This window comes from Phaseolus vulgaris, chromosome 5 (assembly GCF_000499845.2).
Source record: "Phaseolus vulgaris cultivar G19833 chromosome 5, P. vulgaris v2.0, whole genome shotgun sequence".
NCBI classification, from domain to species: domain Eukaryota; kingdom Viridiplantae; phylum Streptophyta; class Magnoliopsida; order Fabales; family Fabaceae; genus Phaseolus; species Phaseolus vulgaris.
The window spans coordinates 36,291,404-36,309,600 of NC_023755.2; the positions used below are offsets into that span (position 1 = coordinate 36,291,404).

The window sequence follows — 18,197 nt, forward strand, 5'->3', positions numbered from 1 at the left end:
ATTGGTTTGATGTTATTGGCAATAAGATGATTTTTTTAAAGTTCTATAGTATTTCTGAAAAACATGAATTTATAATAAAATATTGTGAGTTAAAAATAATTAATATTTTAAGTTACTTAATTGTGACAAAAAGATTCAATATTAAAATTGAAAATTTAGGTTACAAATTAAATTAAATTAAATAATTAAGTCAATACTTTAAATTTTTAAAGTAATACTAACAGTTATGTTTCCGTTATTGAAATTTCAAAATATATACTGAAAATGCAAATAATATTAACCAACATGGTAAAAAGACACAATTTTAAATTCAACATATGCCTTATTCACCAACCTTAGACAAACAACACCTTTTTATCTTAAAAACATTTACGTTTTTAATATTAATTTTAAATTTTCATTTATTTTTTTCAATGTTGAAAACATAACTAGCAATATTATTCAAAAATTTAAATGTATATATAAATATAATGTTATCATTTTCTGGGACATTTCTGCTAGATGGGAAAAAAACCCTTAGATTATATGATCTTACTATCATTGTTCCATAAAAACACGTACCACATTAGGAGGTCCTGAAATAGTCACTTCCCTAATCCATGATTTTTGCTACCAAATGAAGTAATCTGCTTTATATTTACTTTGGCAAAATGCCAAATAATAGTAAAAGAAAATTAATTGATACTAGTTAAGTTAGTAAGCATCGTTTAATATTAAAAAAATAAGTAAAATTGTTGAACATTTAGTTCTTGAACAAAGTAACTAACTTCATATTTGGACTAGATGATTTCTCATTTCATTGAGTATGGTCCAGCAGCAGGTGTATCAGCCATTAGCTAACCAACTCTCTGGAACCATGACTCAAACCCCCCACAACCTTAGATAATTACAACAATGAGATTAAACAGTAAATAATGGATTGAGATTCCACTGGTGGAGGGTTGAAATTATACCTTTTTCATTAGCATAATAAAATCATTTGCAGAAGCTCAATAACCACGAGACAATTTGCAGCCGTTTATCTTGCCACCATTATCCCCAAAGCAGTTAAAAGGACAGGCCAAACAAAGGGCAAGCCCATGGAAAGATTTATCATGAAGGTGGAAACCTCTCCTTTGTTTTACCACTGATGGAAGTGGCACTGTTTTCATCAACTTGGGAATCCAAGTTGGTACTTATACCATTAGAAATAGTAGCGACAGCATCATGACCACTTGGCCGGGTAATGCAGAGCCAACATCTCGAACACTCGCCGCTAGTGCCTGGTGCTAGAGGTACATGCCAATAACCTTTTTCCGATTCCTGAAACACAACATTTCAAGAACAGTATTTAGAAACAGTAGTCCAGAAACAAAGAAGTTCTGAATTTGCCGAGGCATGGTATACAAAATTTTGGATGCTGAAGTATTTAGGATTCTTATGTTTGCAAGCTCAGCTTAGATGCCCCACGTGAATAATTCCAATGCTCTTATACAATTTGTTTGGTTTCACTAATAACAATTATTAAATTTCCATACAACTTCACCAGTTTCTACGCTATTCTTGTAATATGAAACTAATTAAGAGGTAAAAACAAGCACTTCATAAAAAAGGAGTTAAAAATCGTGCTCAGACATCTTGAAATTCCTATGGGATTTGTCATTTGACATTTGTCATAAGTTGTCACACAGAACAGAATACAAGCACATCCCAGCAGGAACAGTAGAGTGGCCACTCCAATCATTACCTGGATAACCAATGAATATGATGGAGGCATCTGAAGTTTTAGGTTTCCTTTAATAAAAGTGTAGTGAACCTGTAGACAGAAAACAAGTTAACTTTAACAAAAAACAAGGGTAAGCCAAATAAATCTTGAACAACCTACATATCACATTTTGGACTATACAACTACTCTTACGTCAAAACATAGAAAAATGTCCTAAAAGGAATAACAAACAATTAAAAATTATGCATAACCTTTTTTTCTCAAAAACTACACACCCTTCTTGGAAAATACCCAATCCCACATAAAACGGGTACAATAAAATATAATGAACACAAAATCATAATATCCAAATGAAAAATCTCCTGACTAATGTTAGATATATATAGGTTGTAAGTAGTTGTCTTGGAAAACTACAATATGAGTTGTTTACTAGTTAGCATTAAATTTTTGTTCCTTTTGGTGTTTTTGATGATCATCAATCTCTTAAGCTCTTTTTATCATATTTTCAATATTAAGTTAGTATCGGAACGCTCTGCTAGTTTTGAGGTTGTCCACTGCCGTCCACCATCATCCTCTGTTAAACCCTAAACTCATCATCCCTTGGTCATTGTTTTGTTATATCAAACATGTAGTCTAGTTCATCTCATTTCCACTACCATCCACCGTCCACCATCGCAAGCCACCTTTTCCTCCAACGACCACCAAATTTGATACATCTCATTGTCTAACGTCCAACCCACCTGGTCACGTCCCTTGGTTTTGGGCTACGCGCTGCCACACACGTCATCTCCATTCGCTTCCAAAACAACTCTGCATCTTCTTCACAAGGCTCGTGAACTCAATGTCCTTGTTTCAACCCTTGTTTCTCCAGTTTCGATTTTGGTTGAGAGGCCCCTCTCTCCTCTTTCCTCTCTCTCATACTCTTCCTCCACCATTGTTTGTCGTCTTTTACAATTGTATTGGCTGTGAAGTGCATATTGTTGTAATTATATTTGTTGGTGAATTCAACCTTCAATATACCTTCCTTTTGTATCCACAATGTTACTTTTGTAAGAGAATTGGCCACACTCTCAAAATAAATGTTTCTTCTTCATGGCTTTCATTGCAAGACAGCAAACCTCTTTCAATCTAATAAGGTTGAACCACATTTTTCTAATAAAGAATATCAATAATATCTCTGTTTGAATTTCAGCAGCCAAGCACAGTCTTTCACTAGTTTGTCAACAATTTGCATCTCTCAAACCTTGGAATGTCAAAGTCCATACTTGATGAGTGTTTTCGATCACATTTCTGGCAATGCTTCCTTATTTTCTTCCATTTCTCCTCCTAAAAAAAATTTCTCATGTTGTTACTTTAGCCAATGGATCAAATGTTACTTCTCAAGGAGTTGGTCAAATCTCCCTTTCCCATCTTTGAACCTAAGGCATGTTCTTTTTCTCCCTAATTGTCCCTTCAACCTAATTTCCTTAAGCCAATTAACTAAATCTTTAAGTTGTTTTATAACGTTTGATGCAAAATTCGTTTGTTATACAAGAACATAGTACATGTCAATTGATTGGTGAAGGACATGAATCTAGGAAACCCTACTATCTAGGTACTAGACCATCAATGTCTTGTTTGGCATCCCCCATCTGCTAAGCTTCTACATGATCTCTTGGGTCATCCACATTTATCAAATTAAAAATGATGATTCTCAAAAACACATTCAATCTTCTTTTCCAAAAAGAACTTAATCAATACGCAATTTTGTCTTTTCTATAATTCATTCTGATATTTGGGGTCCAAATTGAGAATATTATCGTTGTACTTGGGTTTACTTACTGAAAGATCGGTCTAAACTTTTGAATATCTTTTTGTTTTTCCTTAATGAAACCAAAAACCAATTTAGCCAAGTGATCAAGATCTTGAGGAGTGATGATGTCAAAGAATATTTTTCTTCTGATTTTTCACTCTTTTAAACTCACATGGCATCCATGTGTTCTCATACAACTCACAAAATGGTAAAGCAGAAAAAAAGAATAGACACTTAGTTGAAACTATTCATACCTTGCTGCTTGGTGCCAATGTATCTGTCCAAACACTGGGGTGATACCATTCTTGCTACTTGTTATCTTAGAATGCCCTCTTCTTCTATGGATAATAAAGTTCTATATTCCGTTGTGTTTATGAATGAACCTCTATTTCACATTTCTCATCGAATCTTTGGTTGTGTGTTTTGTACATGATGTGTCTCCAGGTTTGGATACACTTACAACCCGAGCTATCAAATGTGTCTTTTTAGGTTATTCTTGTCTTCAAAAAGGGTATCGATGTTATTCACGTGACATTAAAAGATATTACATAAGTGTCACCTTTATGAAGAAACTCTATTCTTCCTCACCCTATTTACAATTTTCTAAGCTATAATCCTTTGTCCTTTGTTCTATTATCTCCTCATTTTACCATTCATAAAAGTGTGATAGAGGCACTTGATCATCCTAGATGGCGACAAGCCATGATTGATGAAATGTAGGCTCTCGAACGTAATGGTACATAGGACTTAGTTCCTTTTCCACCTAGACAAAAAGTTGTTGGTTCTCGTTGGATTTACACCATTGAAGTTGGGCCAAATGGTGAAATTTATCGCCTTAAAGCTAAATTGGTGGCAATTGGATTTACTAAGATCTATGGCCTTGAATGTCTCTTCTTTTCCATGGCAGATACTCGTCATTGGTCTCTCCATCAATTAGACATAAAAAATGTTTTCATTCACGTTGATCTAGAAGAGGAGATTTACATGGAGCAACCTCCTGATTTTGTTGCTCCGGGAGAGTTTGGTTTAGTTTGTAAGTTACATTGGTCTCTCTATGGTGTCGAGCAATCTCCCTGTGCTTGGTTTGGAAAATTCAATCACATTTTTCAAACATTTGGAATGAAACACAACGAGGCAGATCATTCAATTTTTTATTGTCATGCCTTTCCTAGAAAATGTGTTTACCTAATTGTGTATATTGATGACATATTTATTACAAGAAATTATGCTACTAAAATATCGCAACTAAAGGAACACTTATGTAATCACTTTCAAACCAAAGACCTTGGAAGTCTCAAATACTCTCTAGGCATTGTAGTTTCTCAAAGGAAATATGCTTTAGATATCTAGAAGAAATAGACATGATTGACTATAGACCAATAGATAGCCCTATGGATCCAAATCAAAAGTTAATGATAGACCAAATGGAACCTCTCTAGCCTAGAGAGATATGGAAGATTTGTTGGGAAACTTATTTATCTCACTATTACAAGACCTGATTTATCTTTTGCAGTGGGTGTTATTAGTCAGTTTATGCAAAATCCATGTATTTTAGTTCTTGAAGATGTTGTGAACACAATGCTATCATATTCATCTTAAGATACCTCAAAAAGGCTCCAGAGCAAGGTCTATTGTACAAAGATAAAAGGAATACCCAAATTTCTAGGTATTGTGACGCTAATTGGACAAGTTCTCCTATGGATAGACATTCCACTACAGGGTATTGTATTCTCATTGAAGGAAACATTATTTCATGGAAGAGCAAGAAACAAAACATGGTTGCCCGATCTAGTGCTAAGACTGAATATAGGGAATGACGTCTCTCACTTGTGAACTTGTATGGGTGAAACACAACTTCTTGAAGAACTAAAATTTTGTGAGATCCAACAAACAAAGATGTAATGTGATAACCAAGTTGTTCTCCACATTGCTTCCAATCCAATATTCCATGAGAGTACTAAACACATAAAACTTAAGTGTTATTCTATTCGAGAAATGTTACTATCTAACGAAATTTGTACTAAGTTTGTTGGATCCAACGATTAACTTGCAAACGTGTTAACAAAATCCTTAAGGAAACCTCATTGAATTTATTTGTTGCAAGATTGGTACATACAATTTTTATACCCTAGTTTGAATTCAGTCTTGTACCTTTTGGTGTTCCTAATGTAATTTTCTTTTGTAAATAACGAAGATCAACTGAGAGACAATCAATCTCTTAAGCTCTTTTTATCATATTTTCAGTCTTAAGTATCAATTTCAGAAAAGTGACCAAACATGACTTAGATATAATAAAATTTGAAAACTTAATTTATAGGGGAAAAATTCCCATAGAAGACCCATATCAAATTGTGAACCGGTAACAAGTCATTCATATTGCTAAAGTAAGCAAAGCCAGAAAAATAAATAACTTACCTGATGTCTTTCTTTCCACTGGTTAAAAAAGTTGCTTCCTATAAGTTCAAATATGTGATCTCGCATTTCATCATTTGTCACAAGCAAGCACCTAAGCTTTACTGCAGCAAAGAGCCAATACCTGAACCCAACAGATTAATATGTAAGTAATCAGTGATTAAATTTAACAGATTCAAACTAAATTTTAAAAATACATATGAATCAGTGCCAACAGAAAAAAAAAAAATTATAACATATTCATGAATAACACAACAAATAATTTTGACTAGATTAACTATTAAAAATTTGAACCTCAAAAGGTTACCACCATTTACATTTTAGTCCTTAAAAAATTGGCTTTCGTTCAGACCTTCTCGGCTATTCAAGTCTCTGTCCAAGAGCTTCAGCTGTCTAATGCAGAAAGGTCTCGTATATGGCAAACCGAATGTGAATTAAGCCACAAACAAAATTATAGGTATTGCATAGATGACATGATAAATTCAAGTTCTAAAACTGATGCATGCTGTAATTTAGAGTCTTAGACCAACATAAAAATAAATGTATACACACAAAACTGAATGCCAAAAAAAAATGTAAGGACAGTTGAAAAAAATAAGAATAAGGGCCCAAGAGAAACTTTTTAAGACCAAATAATAAATAATCATTTCTGAATGTAAGTTAAAGAAACAGTCAAATAGACCAAGAAACAATATTATTGTCTTAAGATTAAAAGTGAAAACAAATGCAATGCTTAAGACATTTATTTGGAAATTTACCAATCATCATTGGATCCATTTGGAGTTGTATACAGTGCACCATTTTTCATCCACTCCTCCACTAGTTTCCTACTGGAAGGATTTTCCATCAGCCCTCTTAGACGCTTGTTGTGCATCACAATGAGCGGCCATTTCTTCCCACTCCGATTGTACAGTTCTTTCACAACATCATCAAGCTGCACTATTACAAAATCAACAATACAAACACAATTAGCTGCTAAAGCAATCAAGTGAAATTATCATGCAAGAGCGAAAAAAACTTACACAACTTGTTCAGAAAGTAAAGTTAAAGGAACTCTATAACTTAGGCATACAACCTGAGAAATGCTAAATCCACCATCAGCAAAATTTTGTTGGTAGAGCCCAACATTTGCTCCATCCACTATAGCTTCATAAGAGTCATGTTTTTCAAGCCAGGCCTGTAAGGATCAACGAGAAGTATCAAAACCAAGCTATTATAACTAAGTAACAATATCAAGAGTAAATCATGTATGCATCAATATTGTAAATGGTTCTTTTAATGTAGTAATCCAATCACAAATTGTCATGCATATTAAGTTTGTAGACTTTAACAATAACTACCTTAAAAGTCATACCTATAAAGATTCCTGATTGATTCATACGTACCACCGAAATTAAACTCAACAATAATATATCATCATTTATCTCATTTAAAATTGTGCTGCATTGTAATGAATGGGGAGATCAACAACACCTGAAATTCACTAAAATTGGCCTTGACCTCTCGTTCCATGGCCAAGCCAGCTACAGACCCAGCAAACTTCTCCGTCTCCGCATCATCAATATCAACACAAACCAATTGCTCCCCACAACAACAACAATGTCCAGTAGCACCAACACTCGTTCTGTTAACAACCCAATCCCCTTTTCCAACCCATCCCTGACCATGCCACCCTCCCCCATTCCGCAAAACCCCCTCTTTGACCCGCCCCACGTCAAATTCCACCTCACCAACCTCCGAGGCCTTGGCACCACGAAACCACTCCTCAATAACCCCCGCCGTGGACTCACTAACACACCTCACGCAGCTCCTGAGCTTATGCAAATACTCATACACCTTGTCCGCTCTACCACTCCGCGCACTCACCTTCAAAAGCGCGGCTAGTTCCGCCTCCTCCAAACTCACCCCCACGCCATTCATGTGCTCCTCCACCTCGTAGGCCTTATCCGCGTCGAGCATTTCACAGAAACAGAACAACGCGGGATCATAGGTTCGCAGCCTCGGGGAAGCGTTGTTGTACTGACCTATGCCCTTCACCAACTCGAAGGCATAATCGGCGTCGCCCTTGGCCGCCGCGAGGCGCGCGACGGCGGTGACGGAGGCTTCGTTGGGAACGACACCCAGAGCGGACATGTGGCGGAAGGCGCGGAAACCGTAATCGAGTGCGGTGGATTTGAGCGATTGGTCGGCGACGGAATTGGAGCAGAGGTAGAGGAGGGCATTGAAGTGGTGTTGATTGAGGCGCGTGTTGTTCAATACGGCGTCGTCATAGAGGGATATTGCGCCACGTAGGTCCTTGGCCTTGGAACATGAGTTTAGCTCGAATTGGAACTTTGCCTCGGGATTTTGACTGGTTTTCCTCTTCTTCTTTGGATTCTCCATTGAAGCGCAACACTGAGAAGTTGGTCTGAGGAATAGCAGTTGCAGGGTTTAGTTTAAAACCCTAGATGGCGGTTTTTTCTTGGGTTCGTTCGTTCCAACGATATGACAGTTACTCACGATTGGGCCCTTAACCCATGGGCTTGTCTGCGGCCCATTTTTGGAGGTGATTTCGATTTTTTTTTAATTTCTTGGAATATTTATTGAAATGTGAAAATGAGAAGCTTAAAAATTACAATTTAACTCCTTTACAATGTTATATTAAATTATATTCGTATTTAACTTCTTTACTGTGAAATATTATCTATATACGTATATTTAAAATTGTAATGTAATTATTTTGTATCTTTTAAGTCTTTTTAATCAACTAAATCATATGTTTGTGTATGTAGCATAGACACGGATACGATACGGATACATATAATCTCTAAAATATAATATACGGGTATATGGATCTATATATTATATAATTATGAATTATATAAATTGATAATAAAAATTTATGTCCACAATCCACAAGTATGTTTTAGTTTCTTCTTTTATAGCAGAAAGATGTTTCTCATGATTAGTTCAAAAGGTTTTGTTCCTTATTTTTATAGTCATAATAAAAATTTATACAATAAATTTGAGTTTTTAAAAAATTAATGTATTTTTACTTTTTAAAATTGTGTAAAACCGTGCTAGAATTATTATAAATCTAACAAATATTTTTTGAATTGTACATTTCACCGATACGTGTTCTATAAGTGTTGTACAAGTGTCATGTTTAAACATGTGTCTGACACGAAGACACCATTTAAGAGACGTGTCTAAGCCTCCATTGTTATTTATTCAATAAATGTATACTTGTGAGACTAACTATTTCATTAAATTAATACATTTAGCATTCAACATATTAGGTATATTTTTAAAAGACTCTAGATGATATTCTTAAATAAATTGAATACATTTCTATGTTATAATTTAATATTTTTTTCAAAATTTAATGAAATGCATTGACCAAAAACTATTTTAATGATTATAAATGTTGTTTTTGGTAATTTTAAAATCTCTTTTGGTTAGTATTTAATATTTTTCCAATATTTTAATAAAAAAACTTCATTCATTTTCCATAAATAAATTAACAATTCCTTCACTAAATACATTCTGAGAAATACAAAGAAAAGAAACTGTCCCTTACAACCTGCAACATTTTTACATATTTCCATGCTGAGTTTAAGGTAACTGCTCTTAATTTCTATCTGTACTCATTTAACTCATTTATTTCACAACGTTTTTTTTTTCTATATGCATTTGGGTTCTGAAATAAAAAAAATAAAAATAAAAAAGCATATTTCATCTAATGTATCAATTTTTCTTACTCATTTGCTTCTTCCCCAAAGGAGATACTTTCAGCTTCTTCTAAAAGAAAAAGAAGAAAAAAAATGTCTCTACGAATTCTCAGAGGACTTTTGCAAGGATACACCAAATCCTTGTTTGATGAGGCAAGAAAATTCTATTCCAAATTAATTTAGTTTTCACATGCATTTAACTATTTATTGGTGATTTTTTCTAGGATTCTCAATCTCTTAAAAATTTTGCTTTATTTATTCATTTATTTATTTTCTTGTGTTAGGATAACTTGGATCTTGCAGATCGAGTCATTTACAATTTATTTTATTATCTTAAAGATTCAAATTGTGTTTGATTATTTTTTCCTTTGAATCATCTCAAATTGTTTTTTCTTTGAAAAAAAAATAATATACAGTACAAAAATTCTAGAGATTTAACAAATCTTTTTACAAAACAAAAACATGTTTGGATAGACTAGAAGTTCTACTCACATAAGTTTTATTCCACCTATAGTGGTTTTTGGATACATAAACATTTAGTAATTGATTACTTTTATACAAATCTCAGAAAAACTATTATTTTGGAGTTTGTTTGGTACATTAGAGAGGAAAAAATGAAAAGGGAGAAATGTTTTGTGTTTGGTAGAGAGAGAGAAAAAAGGAAAAATAATCTTTATTAATTATTATACTATTGCTTACATTTGTATTCTTTATTTTCAATCGAGTTATACATTTTTTAAATACTTTACTTTATTTCTTGCATATTTCTTCTCTACCAAACCACTAAACCTTAATTAGTTTTTTATTTTTCTCAATTCATTTATTCTTTGTTTATTTGTCCATAATATTAATTTTCTCCCATTTTATATTATTCGGAAGATTTTTTATATGAGAGTTTTTAAATAAAATTTTCTCCTATAAAAGTCTTCTACATAAGTTAACCTAAGTATATCCTAACTTTACATGAATGTAATATTTAGTTGAGAGTACTATTTTGAAAAACTGTTGTTGAGATGTTTTATATTATTATTGCATGCAGGGGGTGGTGAACGATCAATTTAACGTGATCATGGCTTTGAAACGCATTGGGGAGCCAAATCATGTTGTGCAGTTGATAGAAACATATCTGGCAGATGTTGAAAGGATCTTGTTTGAGCTTTTTCGTCATGTGTAATGTTATAAGTCCATTTATAATTTACTTTATGTTCATAATAAATAGAAAAATGTTACTTTGATAATTGCAAAAATTTAAATGCATAAGTTTACAAGTGTGATTTAACAAATACAATTTCAAAATTATTCCATTTTAGCAAAAAGGTGTTTCTTTTTCCAATTGTAATTTGGTGCATGGTTGTCAACATATCATCACTCTATTAAATATTTGTCTTTTTTTTTTTACATTTGCAGAGAGAATGAAAAAAGCGACTTACGTAAGTTGACATCTCTTGCTCGTGAAATAGAGGACAAAAGCACAAGGTAGCTTGCAATGTTTATCTATTACAATGTTGGATTTTAAACATGAATGATTACTTAAGACTTTGTGCATTTTGATACCTTTGTTGTTGTTTTTTACTTTGGTTGTGAAAATAAAATATCGACAAGAAAAATAATGTTGTTAAGTAAGGACGTAAAAAATGTTTGAATAGTTGAAAACAATTTTTAGAATATCAAGTGAAATTATGCTAAGGGAAACATTATATCATTTTCTTGTTAATATAGTTACTTGGTTTGATTAGTGAAATAGAGGACAAAAGCACAAGGTAGCTTGCTATGTTTATCTATTACAATGTTGGATTTTAAACATGAATGATTACTTAGACTTGTGCATTTTGATACTTTTGTTGTTATTTTTTTACTTTGGTTGTGAAAACAAAATATTGACAAGAAAACTAATGTTGTTAAGCAAAGACGTAAAAAATATTTTAATATTTGAAAACAAATTTTAGAATATTAAGTGAAATTATGCTAAGGGAAACATTATATTATTTTCTTGTTAATATAGTTACTTGATTTAGTTGAAGCATTAATCCTGTCTTTTCTTAGGTAACCTGTGATGATTGATTTAAAGTATTGCAATTTTTAATTTATTCATTATAAGCCACACATAATTTATTGCTTCTTTTACTTATTCAAAATCACACTTAGTCATCATATTTTAGTAGTGACAACATATCAATGCATTTTATCTTAATTTCCATATTTAAACATGCAAGTGTATGTAAACAATTTATAAAAAATTTAGAGTTTAAAAGTCTTTTAGTTTATCTATTTAATATTAGACCTTAGATTATTACCAAACAAAACTTTAAGATACATAATACATTATTTAGATATATGAACCATTTTCACGAAATAGTATATTAGTAGGAAGATATTTTTTGTATTATTATTTTGAATATTTTATATCAGTTGTACACATCATATATAACCAATCGACATAGAAAATTGTGGAGTTTCCACATCAATTGATAAGAGGTGCAAAACATTTCATATATAACACAAGTTACACAACAAACTTATGTTATTAGTTGATAACTTGTTGACAAAAAATAGAAGCAAAATGATACTTTCACATCGATTTCGTGATACAATCGATGTGAAAAGTGTCATAAACATTAATTACTAAAGCATGAACAATTTAAATTGACTACATAAGCCATATACAACTCATAGGACTATAATTCACATGTTAAATTTTATTAGGAACATTGGAATTAAGATTTGATACATAATTGAATGCGCATAATAAGACCACGAACATGGTGAAAGACTTTAATCCAAACAAGACACAAACCGAGCAAAATTTAATCATTTATATAAGGAAGTATGAATTTATTGGCTACTGCGAACCAAAAAGTTAAATATACTAAATGTGATTATTAGTAGATTGCGAAAGGAGGGAGACACAAGGTGACGATGTCGAGTGGTGGCTTTTGCATGGAGTGTTGCCTTCACGTGATTAAATGAGGAAACATCACAAAAAGGAAGGGAAACACAAGGTTGTTGTTATGAATGGTGAGACGTCTTTGCGTGGTGGATTTTGCATGCAAAGACGACTTCACATGGATGTGATGTGTTGCAATTAGGTATTTCATACGAGAGCATATTATGAAAACAAACAAAAAAGATAAAAATGATGCTCCGAGACAAAAATAACATAGTGTCAAGAGACACATCTATTTGTATCCTGATAATGCCCACATACTACATTGATTCTTATTATAATTGATGGTTATAGTAGAAACTAATGTAGTATGTGAAATGATATATCGAATCTTGTTAGAATCAATGTAGTATGTGATGCCTTATTTATAAAAACATCTTTGCATTGTTTTTTATGATAGTTTCACAATAACCAATGCAATATATGCATTGTCATCTTTCATTTTCACACTATCAATAAGTGTATTGTTGTTCTTTTACTATAAATATTATAATGAGTATTTTGAGTATTAAAGACACTCTCCTAAAAAAAAAGTTAAACTTTTATATAACATTGCTTAATTTTAAGTAAGGAGGAGAATGAATTCTACATAAAAGTTGGTATGAGATGCTACAAATTTCAATTTATTTGTTATAATGACATATAAATTATATTATTGCATTTAGTTATTAATAATTATATTTGATCATCCATAACTTTCTCTTTGGTACAAATAACATAAAAAAATATTGACCTTAATTCCTGTGTTCGAGTATTCATGAGGATACACAGGTCTTTGTATAAACATCACAGTTTGAAAGTTTTCCAAACTCACTCAAATTTTTAATCTAAATCACTATAAAGAAAAAAAAATGTATATTGTATTTTTTCTTTAACAACTATATTGTTTTAAAAAATATTATTTAACAACTATAATGTATTTTTTGTATCATGGATGCTAGAATGACTATTATGAGTTTTCAAGAAAAAAATCTTCCAAAAGTCAAACTTTTATACAATATAACTTAATTTTAATAATAAAGAAAACAAGTTTGGTATGAAAGTTGAACATGAATGCTCCAATTTAAAATTTCTTTATTGTTAATTAGGTTTAATCACTGTATATTTCCCTTTTGTGTTGACAACATACAAAAACATTTTTTGTTAATTTTTATATTTAAGAAAGTAAGCATATATACAATGTTAGAGTTTGAAAGTTTCTTCATTATTTATTTACATATTAGATCTTAGATTATAACCAAGCAAAAAATATAAGACATGTCATGCATTATTTAGATATATGGACCATTTTTACTAATTACACTAGTAGAAAATAAACTTTTGACATTATTATTTTGGACATTCTATATCAATTGCACAACTTATCATATCCAAACAATGTAGAAACCTGTGGAATTTTTACATCAATTTACAATCCGTGCAAAAAAAGTCTCACATAAAACACTAGTTATCCAAATAACCAATGTTACATTTCAATTGTTCAACAAAAACATAAGCAAATGACAATTTGACATTGATTTTGTGATCCAAAGTAGAAAGTGTCATTAACATTCATGTATTCATTCATGAAGCATAAATCATTTACAATGACTACATGAGCGAAATATGAATCATAGGACTATAATTAACATGTGATATTTTATCAAAAGTGTTATAATTAAGAGTTTATACATAATTGAACGCGTACAATAATATCATGGACAAGTCAAAAAACTTGTATCCAAATAAGATACAAATCATGAAAAATTTAACCATTTATCATAGGAAATTATGAATTTATTGGCTACACAAACTAAAAAAATTAAACATATTAAATGCAATTATTAGTATATTACAAATTATGGAAGGAGAGATACACAAGGTGGTAACGTTGGATGAAGACTTTTGTGAGGAGTGTTGGATTTACATTATTGAAGGAGGCAACATCGTGAAGAAGAAGAGAGAATAGGGTTGTTACTATGAGTGGAAAAATGCTTTACATGATGGTTTTCGTATACAAAAATGGTTTCACAGGTTGTAATGAGAAATTTCATACAAGAGCAACATTGTGAGATAAAATGGAAAGCAAGAAAATGATGCTCAAAGATAAAAATAGCAAAATGTGAAAACACACCTATTTGTACCCTTATAATGCCCATATAATACATTGATTCGTATTATAATTGATGTAGTATGCAAGACATATTACATTAGTTTAATAAGATCAATGTTTTAAGTTGGACACATAAACCATCAATTTCTATTAGAACAAATGTAATATGCTAGTGTTTATTTATAAAAATGTCATTTCATTATTTTTTTATGTCAGTTTTATAATAACCAATATAGTATACACAATGTTACTTCCCATTTTCGTACTATTAACAAATGTATTGTTTTTTTTTACCATGCATGTTAGGATAAATATTATGGGTATTAAAAATAAAATCTCTAAAAAGTTATTTTTTTACATAACATTGCTAATTTAAGCAAGGAAGAGAACACATTCTACATGAAAGTTGTCTCATATACTACAATTGTTAATCAATAACATAAAAAGACATTTGATGTTACTTTCCATGCTCAAACATTCATGTGTTATACACAAGTCTTCATATAAGTATTATAGTTTAGAAGTTTTCCGCTTTAGTAATCAAATTTTAGATCGGAGGTTATTAATAGGCAAAAAATTAAATTTATATAATGCATTATTTAGACACATCAATCTTTCACACACTATTGCTTAGTCTTAATGAGGACGAGACCAAGTTTGGTATGAAAGTTGAACAAAATATTGTATTTTTAAGTTTATTTATTATAAGCTCACACAAATTTTATTGTTGCATTTAATTATCTATAAATACATCTAGTCCTTCATAATTTCTCCTTTGGTTTTGGTAACATAAAAAACATTTGAAATTAATTTCTATGTTCAAGTATACATATGTATACACAAGTGTTCACATTAATATTACAGTTAAATTTGTTTCCATTTGATTACTCAATTTTAGACCTTACATTACTAACAAGCAAACAAATTTAAAGAATGATTCATTTTCATTTAACAAGTGTGTTATAGTTTTACGTTATTAAGCATGAATGATTATTTTGAATATTGAAGACAATATTCCATATGTTAAACTTTTATAATTTCTCAATTTTAATAAGAAAGAAAACAAGTTTGATATTGTAAAAAAAAAAATCCAAAAAGAATAAGTTGATCTTAACTCATGGTTTTAAGCCAATACATATAAAATGTCACATTACCTTTAAGCAAACACTCAAATACTTGAGTTTTTAAACTATGTATGATATCACTCCTCAAATTTTCTCATTTATATTACCTATTTTTGTCATTTTAAAGTTATATTTATATTTGTGATTGATGTTGCAGAATCGGTGCAGAGCTTATGAAGGCTGCATGTTATGATGTCATCAAAGCTTGTGATGAGAACCACCAACAAAGGTATTTTTTTTTCTCATTCTTTATTTTGTATTTTAATCATTTATACAATACACTTTTTATCTATTAAAACATTTTTATTGGAAATGATTGAATAAGACTTTGGATGTGAATAGGTGTTTGCATGTTCAATCTTATATCACATGTTTTATGATAGGATATTAATAGGGTCACCGTCTTTTATGTAAATATTGCAACACCTTGTGTATAAAAGATTTGGAAAGAAAGAAATCAATGTTTGTTTGGAGAGACTATTTTTGAAGAGAGAAGGTGATGCAACAAGTAAGTTTATGCTGGATGTGAAATCACAAGATAATGTCTTATTTTATTTTTTAAGATCTTACATGATTAAGAATAAAGTCAAGTTATAGTTTATAAGTGTGATGCGAACTTTGTTTTACAAACTGATTATGAGATTGTGTTATATATAAATTCAGTTACTAAGATGATATCAAAATTTAGGAAATGATGGAACTATATGTAGGGATCGGTCTTTTGATGTATGAATAGGAGAAAAAGACAAAATATGAATTTATTTTTAGTAGAGAGTATAAAAAAAAAAGTTATAAAACTTATTATTATAAGATTGAGGTATAGAAGGAAGTACACCCACTTCTACTTTTGTATTCATGGTGTTGGAAGAAACCAATGTTGCAACAAAATGAGCATATAAAAAGAGAAAGACAGTGATATGGATTAGTTTTTGGTAGGATAGTAATGAAGAAAAACAAGTTACAAAATATATCATTGAGGTATAGAAAGAAACACAACAACTTTTGTATTCATAGTTTTCTTATTAGTTATTGAAATGACTTAGGTTATTTATTTAGTATCTATGGTTAATAACACATAAATATTATACAATTAATCATTTTTTTTTCTGATTAATCTTTTGGTTTCTTGTTTGTTAAAGGGCTAGCCTCATTGCTAATGATAATTGATTGAGTTGTTGATAAAACAAAACTTCTAAATCTATAATATAGTGTTTGAACATATGCATGCAGAAGAGAGTTCAGTATTTTAATTTATGTTTAAGATTATAATCTGATTTATATTTTTATGTGTTATTTATCATTCTTAGATTTTTAAAGTATATAACTTTGTTACAATATTCAGTTTTATTGTTAAGTTTGATACTAATTTTTGTGTATAAACTTTGGTGTTCAGATTTTCTCGAGGTTTAATCTTATTAAAAAAGGAGTTTGGCAATACCAAGAACAAGTTGAATTCCTTTGTTCAGGTATATGTAGTATCCTTTGTCATTTCTCTCATAAACATGATTGTTATGAAAATAATATAGTTTAGTTTTTTTTATTGGATTTTTCAAACTCTTGTTATGTTTGATTATTCTATTTAATTCACAGATGGAGAAAAGGATTATACGACTTGAGAAGTCTCAATCACCAGCCTCTACTTCTCAATCACCAATATAGAGTTTATATCATGTTCTTACTCTCAGAAAAATTCAGTTTCTAAAAAATATGTTGCTATTTAATTTAACCAAAATCAATTATCACATTACACCATGTACATTTATATTTGTTTGTATTTTGTGCTTTTGCAACTTTTGAAGGCAACTTTATTAAAAAATATATTATTTACTAGCAGAAAAGCTTTTGTATTTCTATTTAATTTTTTTTTTAAATATAGAAAATAAATAGTTTTATGAGAAAAAAAAATGAAAGGTTATATGGTTATTTTTTAACTAAAGAGATGTATACGCATGTATTTTATTAAATAATAAAATTGTTTTAATTCAGTAAATGGTAAAATTAGAAAATTGACAGTAAGAGATGATATCTTTTTTTATTTATTTATTTTTATATTAACTAGTGAAACATAGGCGCATAGTATCCATTTTTTATAATAAAAATATAATTAAAAGCTAGATATTATAATGGTTATTAAAACTAAAATCATTATTTAAATTTACATTGAAGTTATAAAAAAATAACATAGTAAATAAGTATTCTTTTTTAACTTTTGTAATATTTAATTATGTGGTATTTGAAGATAATTATTATTTATGTAAGCATTTTTTATAAATAGTAAAATGAATAGGATAGGTTATGTTGAAAAGGTAAAAGTGGTAATAAAATGTGTATGTCAAAAAACAGTTATTAAATAGAAAATTTATTTATTGATAGAAATAAATTATAGATTATAGATATATATTAATTAAAATAATTATT

At 30.2% G+C, this 18,197-nt stretch overlaps 2 protein-coding genes across 2 annotated transcripts; one reads left to right on the plus strand and one right to left on the minus strand.

Annotated features, from left to right (window-relative positions):
* Positions 1-688: 688 nt before the first annotated feature.
* Positions 689-8,388, minus strand: LOC137835646 (proteinaceous RNase P 2-like). Its single transcript, XM_068644244.1, has 6 exons — positions 7,383-8,388; positions 6,985-7,086; positions 6,668-6,843; positions 5,913-6,033; positions 1,727-1,795; positions 689-1,302 (listed from the first exon to the last, which is right to left on the minus strand). The coding sequence occupies exons 1-6, from the start codon at positions 8,289-8,291 to the stop codon at positions 1,093-1,095; spliced, it is 1,587 nt and encodes a 528-aa protein (XP_068500345.1). The 5' UTR covers positions 8,292-8,388; the 3' UTR covers positions 689-1,092.
* A 1,324-nt stretch (positions 8,389-9,712) lies between these two features.
* LOC137834398 (histidine-containing phosphotransfer protein 1-like) lies at positions 9,713-17,438 on the plus strand. The gene is made up of 6 exons (XM_068642454.1): positions 9,713-9,772; positions 10,659-10,789; positions 11,027-11,095; positions 15,937-16,008; positions 17,173-17,245; positions 17,370-17,438. Exons 1-6 carry the CDS (start codon positions 9,713-9,715, stop codon positions 17,436-17,438), a joined length of 474 nt encoding a protein of 157 aa, XP_068498555.1.
* The last annotated feature ends 759 nt before the right edge of the window (positions 17,439-18,197 follow it).

Bases quoted from the DNA above. Each gene is read 5' to 3' on its own strand.
- LOC137835646 (XM_068644244.1), bottom strand. From the start codon at position 8,291: ATGGAGAATCCAAAGAAGAAGAGGAAAACCAGTCAAAATCCCGAGGCA. The intron at 7,087-7,382 runs GTGTTGTTGATC...TGATCCTTACAG, and splicing joins CCAATTTTAGTGAATTTCAG to GCCTGGCTTGAAAAACATGA. The intron at 1,796-5,912 runs GTAAGTTATTTA...TTCTGTCTACAG, and splicing joins AGTGGAAAGAAAGACATCAG to GTTCACTACACTTTTATTAA.
- LOC137834398 (XM_068642454.1), top strand. From the start codon at position 9,713: ATGTCTCTACGAATTCTCAGAGGACTTTTGCAAGGATACACCAAATCC. The intron at 10,790-11,026 runs GTAATGTTATAA...TTACATTTGCAG, and splicing joins TTTGAGCTTTTTCGTCATGT to AGAGAATGAAAAAAGCGACT. The intron at 17,246-17,369 runs GTATATGTAGTA...TTTAATTCACAG, and splicing joins AGTTGAATTCCTTTGTTCAG to ATGGAGAAAAGGATTATACG.